This window comes from Phialemonium atrogriseum (assembly GCF_030411735.1).
Source record: "Phialemonium atrogriseum strain 8032-3 unplaced genomic scaffold QBC33scaffold_46, whole genome shotgun sequence".
NCBI classification, from domain to species: domain Eukaryota; kingdom Fungi; phylum Ascomycota; class Sordariomycetes; order Cephalothecales; family Cephalothecaceae; genus Phialemonium; species Phialemonium atrogriseum.
The window spans coordinates 25,484-34,209 of NW_026848183.1; the positions used below are offsets into that span (position 1 = coordinate 25,484).

Genomic DNA, 8,726 nt, shown 5'->3' on the forward strand with positions numbered 1-8,726 from the left:
GAGAGGGCGAGAAGGAGAACCTTGTGGGTACGAGCAAGTTAACGGTCACGGTCATGTGGGAAATGTATCTTGAACGTACGTTGAAGGAAGACGGTGCCATCTGCGACTCCCCTTGTGTGTCTCGAGGGGAGCTCAATGCTGCCGCGGAGTGTGAGTCTGGTTGTTCGGTAGAAGAAGTCGCGCAATCCATCGTTTTCAGGCCCGTGTTCTGCCACTGCCACTGCCGGTGCCGCTGCCTTTGCTCTTGGGCGAGGGCGATCAATATGGCGATGATGTATGGATCTTCGGCCTCGCATGGGGGTCGAAGACGTCGCAGATGCTTCTGTCTGAGACAGGATACAGGATAGTTATCTTTCCTGAGAGGGGTATTGTGGATGTATTTCCAGCGCATCAAGCCGAGGGTGCGGAGCTCAACGAAGGCGAGGGAGGAAGTGGCTGAGCGGGACGCGAAAAACCCCCCTGTTCGGAGCCTTTTGGCTACCCGGGTGCCGAACCGGAATGGCAGACTGTCATACCTAGCATAGGCAACTGTTAGCAATGTGATTGGGATGCGATGTGTTATTACGAGAAGGCCTGAGGTTACCGAAGGGGATGGATGTCGTGTGCAGCAAGAATGTCTTCAATGGCAGACTTCTTGAGTGATGGCGAGCAAAGTTGACGAAGCTGATGTGCCGCATTGAGAGTCACTTGGTATTGCGTGCTTTGATGGTGTTTTATGCCCTTCTCGTCTGTAGCAGATTCTGGCTTTTTTGAACTGGGTTTATTGGCGACGAATTGGCAGTCCAAAAGTTTCAGTTGACTCGAAGTCCAAGCTATTGGGGGGACATAGAGACGAGTGTGGCAATGTTCGTGAATGATTGCGTTAATTGATGCTGGTTCCGGGGTGTCGGTGTTTCGGGAAGGAATAGGAGTTGCCAGCTGTGGCTGCGTTGCTGAGAGGGAATCTGAGGATGTGGAACAATGGCGCTCCTTTCGTTTCGATGGTACATTACCATTAGGAAGATCTGTAGAAAATTCGCAACCACCTGTCGGAAACAGCAGCGATTTAGACACGGCCATCTTAAGGCGAATAGACAGCTAGCGTGGTCAGTTTTAACGTGATGTGAGTTGTTTATTTTTGATGTGGAGAAAAGAGATGCGGAGGAGGGGTTAGCGCCGGTACTAGTCAGGTGATCACAGACTCTCGGTTGCCTTTGTGACCAACCAGGGGTACGGTCAGATTCAAGGTCAGGTGACCAACATAATTAAGGCCCAAATGCCGCTAGTACTCCCATTCATAACGGGATTAGGTGTCAAAAGAGGGGTGAGTTTGGCTGTATTTTAGTGGGTCGAGACTTGTGGATACACACACCTTTTAGTTCCGTAATATAATTTTGACCCACTCAATCCAACAGGTAATACTCACTGCCATTCACGTGACATCCCTCCATTCTCCCATACTGCCCAACATTGGCGCCTAAGGTGTTACAATCGAAACATCGCAACATTTCTTGGATTAAACACCTTAAACATTCCTCACTATACCCACTTTTGCTATCTCAGTTGCTATCCTCATTCTTACATAAGACCCGTTGATATAGCCCCTGGGATCTACTCAGCCGAAACTCAGCAGACCTGGAGAGATTATCAGAAGAGCAAAAGGGCTTGCGAGTTACGTCACAGCTCAACGAGAAAGAGTTAAACAGTCCTGCCAGCGGGTGGACTTATAGGCATTTAATTGCCTATCACCTTCTTACCAGCCCAGCGAAGCCCTACCTGACGATCTTTAAAACCGACCACGACAACGAGTGCCCAGTCTGCAAGCCTCATAAGCCATGTCGGCAAAGGCTTGACGGGGTTCTGACTGACGATCCTTGTCCTCGAAATCTGTTCCAATGCACAGAATCAGAGCTTATGCGCCTTCCCAATGGGGCTTTCTGGGTCGCACTTGCACGGGCAACTCGCCCCGAACCGCTTGGCGACGAAAGATCGCACCCCCAACGAGAGAGAAAGCCGGTGGTAAGAAACGATCAAATGGATTCCAGCACCGTCATTCCAGGGTCCTCCTCGCCTACGATGCCTTCGTCGTCCGAATTCGAGGTTTCTTTAAATATCGATGGCATCGACGAGGATGAGCATGAAGCGCGCCGGAGAAAGCCTGAGGAAGTGACCGTACATCTTGTCATTTGTTTCCTCCAACTTTTCCTCAATCTCTGGCTCGTGCAGGACCCTCACGGAACCACAGAAGTGCGACCGCGGATAGAATGCAGAAGGTCGGAGATTCGTACCGGAGCAGGTAGCGTTCTCGCCGAAGACGACGGAGGGATCTGTACGATGGTGCGGAAGGCTGGGGGGTGGGCAATGAAGCATCCATTCCTAGCCTTGCTTGAAGCAAAAAGGGCTTTCAAGCAGATTTACTTCGACGAGCATACCGGAGAGGGCAAGCCAATTGCCTCGAATGAGACCCTAGCTCAGTGCCTCGGCGAGGCAGTTGTTACATGGAGAGCAAACCCAGATTACTCCCAGCAAGAGTGCGGCTCCTTTTTACCCCTTTACTTATTTGTCACTACTTATGCGAAGCGATTAACGCATGCCTTCATCTTATAGCATCTTCATGATTGCAGCAACTAACAGTTTCCTGCGTTTCATGCACTTTAGGTTTGGTTTGCATTACTTGGATTACCTTGACGCTGCAGATCCAGTCCATCGACGGGAGGCGAAACGCACTATGCCATATCCTAGCGCTGTTAAGATGGCATGATGCCCACAGCACCCTTGAACTTTCTGAGGGACAAGAAGATACTGATGACTCTATGGAAGAGGATATCGAATAAGCGGCATTGCGCTGATGACACGAATATCGACCCAGCTGTTGTTTCGGAAGATTGGAAAGAAAGGCATTTGACAATAGTATTATGAAATTGACTGCTGTACAGGGGCATCTGACGAATTCACTGGAAACGTCAAAGTCTTATGGTATAAGGTCTTTGCAAACCCCAAAGTCTTCGTCAAGTTGCAGGTTATTGGTCCAAACCGAGTCCAGTTGGCTCTCCAGCTGGGCCGTAATTCTCGGCGTTCCCCCTGCGGTCCATGGACCCGTTATCGAAGGAGAACGACGGGACGTGGGACTTTCCCCCTGAAAGTGATGCTTATGCCGTCTTCGAAACCCAATCGTGCATCCCAGCGGCCGGAATGCATGAGGTGCCCGTCCCATCCCAGCCTAGCCTGGCCCCCCAGTTTGGGGGTATTGGCGTGATTGCAGTCTATCATGCAATTGCCATGCAACATTCCAGTCCCTAATATCATCCTCAATAGTGCCAAGCAGCGCGTCTGCCATTACCTGGCAAAGATTATCGTCGGCTGCTTATTGCCTATGTAAGCGGCTGTTGCCCTTAATCCTCACTCAATCGTTATCATCCGCTGTATCTAGTTACTGCCGCCCCTGGTAGTCTGTGAAGTAAGAGAGATACAAGAGCGTGGCAAGGAGGTTCCTCGCTCCTCAGATGCCTCAGGTGCCCCAGAGTTTAGATGTGGCTCGTCTTTGGACCAGCGGTCGTCACAAATGGCAATCTCGCCAGACCGCACAAGGGTGTCGGGCACCAGTTCGCAGAAGAGGCCTGGGCCTGCGACCCTGTCGAGAAAGGCCTGCTTGACGGCTTGGAGTCTGTTGAGAAAGGCAAGTTCAGGTCAGTTGTGGATTACGGAGCTTTTGCGACTCTGGACCGGCAACATCGAGGTCTTCATGTGCTTTAGGTAGGGTATCTCTGGAGTCTAAAGCGTTTCCGTCGTTAGCCCTCTCAGCGACAGCGGTGGGACGTCAGTCAAGGCGCCGCACATGTCAAGGCCAATGATCGGGACCTGAGAATCGGGGTCCCAGCTGGTGGCCAAGGTGATCAACCAGACCAAGATCAAGGAACTGTCGATTATTGTTTCTCCCCTTTAGAAGCAGGAGATTATTGTCTAGGGTGGCTAACCAGAAAGGAAGCAGCATCGCCAGCCCATCTCTTCTGACCAGTTATCAAGATGGGGTTGGAAAGGGCTAATAGAGAAGTAATGCCAGCTTCTACTGTTAGGGACAGGCGCCATTATCTCCACAGGCATTGCATAAGTAAACTAGCAAGTCGTCAGCAAGCTCCATGCCATCTGTTGATCAGTCCCATCTCGAGCCGGTGCTGACTCCATGCTCATCGTATTCATCACCATCGCCATAATCATCATCAAGCGGCTCAACCGCGTCGTCCGAAGCTGAGGCAATCATGTCCGCCTTACCTAACTCTAAATCACTGGCTAGCGAGGTTGCACATGCTTTTACCATGACCTTCTCAACCTCACTGCCAATTTTGCACTATGATATAGACATGTGTCTAGAATGTAAGGCCGACATTCTTAAAGGGTATCAGCGCCAAGATGACCGCCTGGACATAGTATGCCGTCCGATCGATCACGTCATCCGTCAGCAGCCCCACCGAGCCGTTCCGCTGCTTGGAATTCGTCCGCCCAAAAACCACGTCGTCGGCGTCGCCCAGCTCCATGCCCTCACGCACAAGCTTGGCCGTTTCCTGGGACAAGTAATATGTCCCGGTGCGCGCCTTGCCCGTGTGGCCGTCCTTGCCCGCGATCACAACCCAGGCGAAGGAGCGGAGCGACCCCGCATGTTCCTCAACCCCGCCTTCAATTCCCACCCAGTAGTCTGCGTTGGGTTCGAGCGTGCGGGCATTGGCTGCGCGGTTCTGGGCGCCAAGAAGGGTGACGTCGTCGGATAATGGCTGGTCTGGGACGCCGGAGGGGACGGCGATACCGCGGGCTGAGTATGTGGTGCTGGGGAACATGAGGGAGAAGCCTTGAAGGGCGGCGTTGATCTTGACGGGGTTTTGCGATGCGATGATTATTGCCTGTGGGGGATGTGCTTGGAGGTTTGGGTCGTCTTGCAGCGCCATGGTGGGTTAGAGAGCATCAACGGCTTGAGTCAAACTTGGTCTTTGATAGGGAATCGATTGAAGTTATAAGCAGGTGTGGATTTTAGCAAGCATGCAGGTACAAAGCACATACCAGGCCGAGAGGGCTTGTTCTGCAGCCCCGCCTTCGCAACTCCGACGTCGGACCTGAATCATCTCAAAGAGAATCAATCGCGCAAGATGGCAATAACCGCCATTCCAGCAGCTTCAGCCAAGTGCATCTCCCGTATTTCCTTAATTATATAGTGATCCCATCAGTCAATAGACAACTCGATTCGATACCGCTATCGCTAGTCAGTTCAGCCTACCGGCTCGAAGCCTTGATTCTAAACTGCAACGGGTTGGCAGTAGCCTTGTGCGCCGTCTCGGCCGCGAGCAACAATGGCGTCTGGCCTGTCTTGTCTCGCGACTAGAGATCAGCCCCCTTCTTGAGTAGCAGTTTGGCAGCAACGCCGTTGCCGCCCATAACCGTGCAGTCCGGCAGTCCTCTTTGTATTTTGACTCAATCTTTGCTCCCTCGTTATGCAGCAGCTTAAAAACGGCTCTGCAGTGTGGTTGATCGACCGTTACTGGCGGCGGCCTCACCGCTTTGCGTGGCATGTCAGGATCAGGTACAAAACCCAGCACCTAGTCTGATGCGAGAGCGGCGTTCTCGACGTCGGCTCCCATATCGATCAGTTGCTTGACGACGTCCCCAAATTTGCCGTTGGTCGACCGCCGCGGTGCTAGCTCTGGGCGACGTCACTTTGTCTATCGAGCAACAGATCGACAACCTTATTCCAGCACGGCAGCAAATAACAGCCCTGCCGGGCTGTCCCCCAATTGATCGACAAGCTGCGCGACTGCCATCCCCCGTCCTGCCCGCAAAGCCCACGACAGTGGCGTACTGCCCTTCCGTCTCTTGACTCCACGTCGGCTTTGCGATTGAGTAGCGGCGTCCGACCTGTTTCACCTCTTACCTATATGCCGGCTCCTCTGCCAATTGGCAGCTTGACAATAGCTTGGTAGTTGTTTCTTAGAGATTTCCAAAAGCAGCGACCCGTCAGTGGCAGCTCCATTATCTAACAAAACCTGAACAACGCCAACAAGATATCTCTCGATTGCCAAGGTAAATAGCCTCTGACTGTTGCTCGTTCTTGACTCAATGTTGGCTCCCCTTTTGAGCAGCAGCTTAAATATGGCCTTGCCACCGTCTATAGTTGGTTGCATCAGCAGCATCTAACGCTGTTGCCTCCCCATTCCATATTGACAACTTTATCAAGTAGCAACGTAACAGCTCCCTCACAGCCACGCACAGTCGCCTACATTAGCGACGTCCCTCCCGCTTTGTCTTTTGAGTTATCATCGGCTCCATTATCGAGTAACGACTTGACAACTACCTCGTGTCTCCACTCAGCGGCTCATGATAGAGGCATCCGACCAGTTTATGGGTCAGATCTAGCGCTAGATCGATGCATTAACGTGATTGCCACTTTGAAGGAAGCTTATGGGTGTGAGTTTTTTCGAAGTACTGTTGCGTCGTGTAGTTTACCAAGCGAACGGTTAAGCAATTGTCGTCGATGGTGACCAGACCTGCGCATGACGCGACGAGATCTTCTACCAGGAAGGGGTTCTCGAAGTCGAATCCCGTCTGCCTGACAGCTACGACCATAGTGTCCTTGAGTTCGAGCATGCTCAAATGCACGTATCCACGGGAGAACCTGCTTGCAACCTCGACTTGGTCCGCAATGTGTCCTTCAATCCGCTCAATGACATCCTCGTAGGCGCAGTGGTATGCCTCCAATCCAGCCGGAAGCACTCCCAATGCGGTGCGCGCTGCTGTGGCTGATTCTTCCATTTTAGGGGATCAAGATGAAGCTGTGCAAGAAGGAACCTCAAGGACAGGTTAGCGCGATGTAGTGAGAGTGCAAAGAGCCACGTACATGACATTGGCAGTTTCGAAGATGCTATTTTTTATCTCGTCTTGTAGCCTAAAAGTGAACCCTACTCATTTCGGCAGCTCCAAAGCGCGGCTGTCTAAGTAGGCACGAATATCTTCGTCAATCGCCCTGGTCTCCAAAGTTGGGCCTCTGTCAAACTCCCGCATAAGTCCCGGGATGTGCTTTGATGTTAAAAAAAGCTTTACACCAGACTCGGCCTGGATATTGGTGAGTTCGCTCAGAAACCAGGTCCGGATCTGACCGAGTCGCCGCACTTGTCAAGGCCATCGACGACGATGGAAACTCTAGAATATAAAGCAGCGACATACTGGAGCGCGTTTGACATCTCGCGCAACGACAGCCAGAACCCTCTATGCCCACTCCAGCTTGGCCAACCGGCACAGTGGGTGGTGCGGGGTGGGGAGGGAGGGGGGAGGGATTGGGGGGGAGGCTTGGTGGTCTCCGCCGACTCACGCCTGCCTATCCAAAGGATCATCACTAACTACTGTGCCGTTAGTATCGCCAATCTGTCAGTAACCATTGTCGGTATGGTAAGTAATAGCAGTACGGTCGGGACCAGCAGTACCGGCAGTGGTGAAATGCCAAGATTGACAAGCACCCCCTGGCACGGCACCCTTCCCCGGCGACACCCACTGCGCCGAAGGTTGAGTAGAAGCTGCCTACGCTTGCCGGAAATGGCTTCTGGGCTCCTTCCTTGCCCGTCGTCACATGGCCGACGATGGGGATGGACGCACAACGTTAAGGACGCCCCTCCTGATTCCGTCGGCGCACTTTGCTGAAGTTTCTTGGTTTAGACCCAAGACGTTCCATGCTACTAAGTATTTGTGCAACGAATACGACCACAGCAGGATGTAGCAGGCCACATAGCAGCGTATCACGAAGTGGCGGAGATCTCCGCAAGGAGCATCAGGATGGGCATGGGTGGGCACGGTGGGCTAAGTATTGGCGATCCGGCCGGTATGGTTGGCGGCGGCATCGCCAGTAGTCCCGGTGGGGACGGCGGAATGCCAGGGAGGATGAACTTGAGCCAATCGTGAATCAACAATTTTCTCCGGAATTGGCCTAAAGGCTTGCCTTTACATATGCAATACTGGCGTCTAGGACGTCATGGCTAAGCTAACGATAAAGCGTTGGAACACATTTCGAGGTGATCAGCCAGCGGCGTCGGAGGGGTACTTGGAACCTGATGGGTCTTGGAATCGCACCAGGGTGCCCAGCCGGTTCCCGAGTGCCGGCACCAAGAAAACCACTCCACTTTGTCCCAGGACACGAAGCGGTCGGTTTAAGATAACTAATGCAACATTGCCATGCCTATGCAGGAGGAAGAAGACAGCAACTTAAAAATCAACCCCAGCCTGCCCTATCCCATCATTAGTCTTCACAGGTGATCAAGTTAAACAGATAAAGCCTAATTGGGCTGGCAGGGTCTCAGTACTAGCAGTTAGTCCAAAGGCATGGGCCGCAGGGTTGAAGATACCATGAGTCGCATGGCTAGACCCATCCACAACAGTATCCACAACAGTATCTCGGTTTGGTTTGAAACAGAGTTACCAAGCGTAAGTATTTTGGCCCATTTTGGCTCAGCGTCTTACACAACCCTAACACACCAATGCAGCATCTCCCGTTGGTTCTATTTAGAACAGCAGAGGAGAGAGAGATTGAAAAAACGAGTCTCAAAAAGTGACAAATGTAGGCTGGAAATGGCTTGGCTAGAACATTCGGAAACAAAACAAAAGTAATGTTCGTTTATCAGAAATCAGAACCCTCTTGGCCGATATAGCGTTGGCAAAATTATAGATATGCAGCGATCGGCGAATCAGGATGGGGTCAAGTTTCACTTCAGCCTCTGGGG

General features: G+C 52.1%; 3 protein-coding genes across 3 annotated transcripts; 1 reads left to right on the forward strand and 2 right to left on the reverse strand.

Moving 5' to 3' along the window:
• Positions 1 to 960: 960 nt before the first annotated feature.
• On the forward strand, positions 961 to 2,813 carry QBC33DRAFT_614516 (uncharacterized protein; the record flags this gene model as incomplete). Its single annotated transcript, XM_060432590.1, has 4 exons — positions 961 to 983; positions 1,599 to 2,510; positions 2,587 to 2,637; positions 2,696 to 2,813. The coding sequence occupies 4 exons, from the start codon at positions 961 to 963 to the stop codon at positions 2,811 to 2,813; spliced, it is 1,104 nt and encodes a 367-aa protein (XP_060278349.1).
• A 1,256-nt stretch (positions 2,814 to 4,069) lies between these two features.
• On the reverse strand, positions 4,070 to 5,000 carry QBC33DRAFT_552693 (Maf/Ham1). Its single transcript, XM_060429328.1, has one exon. It carries the CDS (start codon positions 4,914 to 4,916, stop codon positions 4,344 to 4,346), a length of 573 nt encoding a protein of 190 aa, XP_060278350.1. The 5' UTR covers positions 4,917 to 5,000; the 3' UTR covers positions 4,070 to 4,343.
• A 1,390-nt stretch (positions 5,001 to 6,390) lies between these two features.
• On the reverse strand, positions 6,391 to 6,771 carry QBC33DRAFT_564061 (uncharacterized protein; the record flags this gene model as incomplete). The annotated part of the gene is made up of 1 exon (XM_060430332.1): positions 6,391 to 6,771. The coding sequence occupies one exon, from the start codon at positions 6,769 to 6,771 to the stop codon at positions 6,391 to 6,393; it is 381 nt and encodes a 126-aa protein (XP_060278351.1).
• Between the last annotated feature and the right edge of the window lie 1,955 nt (positions 6,772 to 8,726).

What these genes read in the sequence shown, in the direction of transcription:
- QBC33DRAFT_552693 (XM_060429328.1), bottom strand. Translation starts at nt 4,916, where the DNA reads ATGGCGCTGCAAGACGACCCAAACCTCCAAGCACATCCCCCACAGGCA.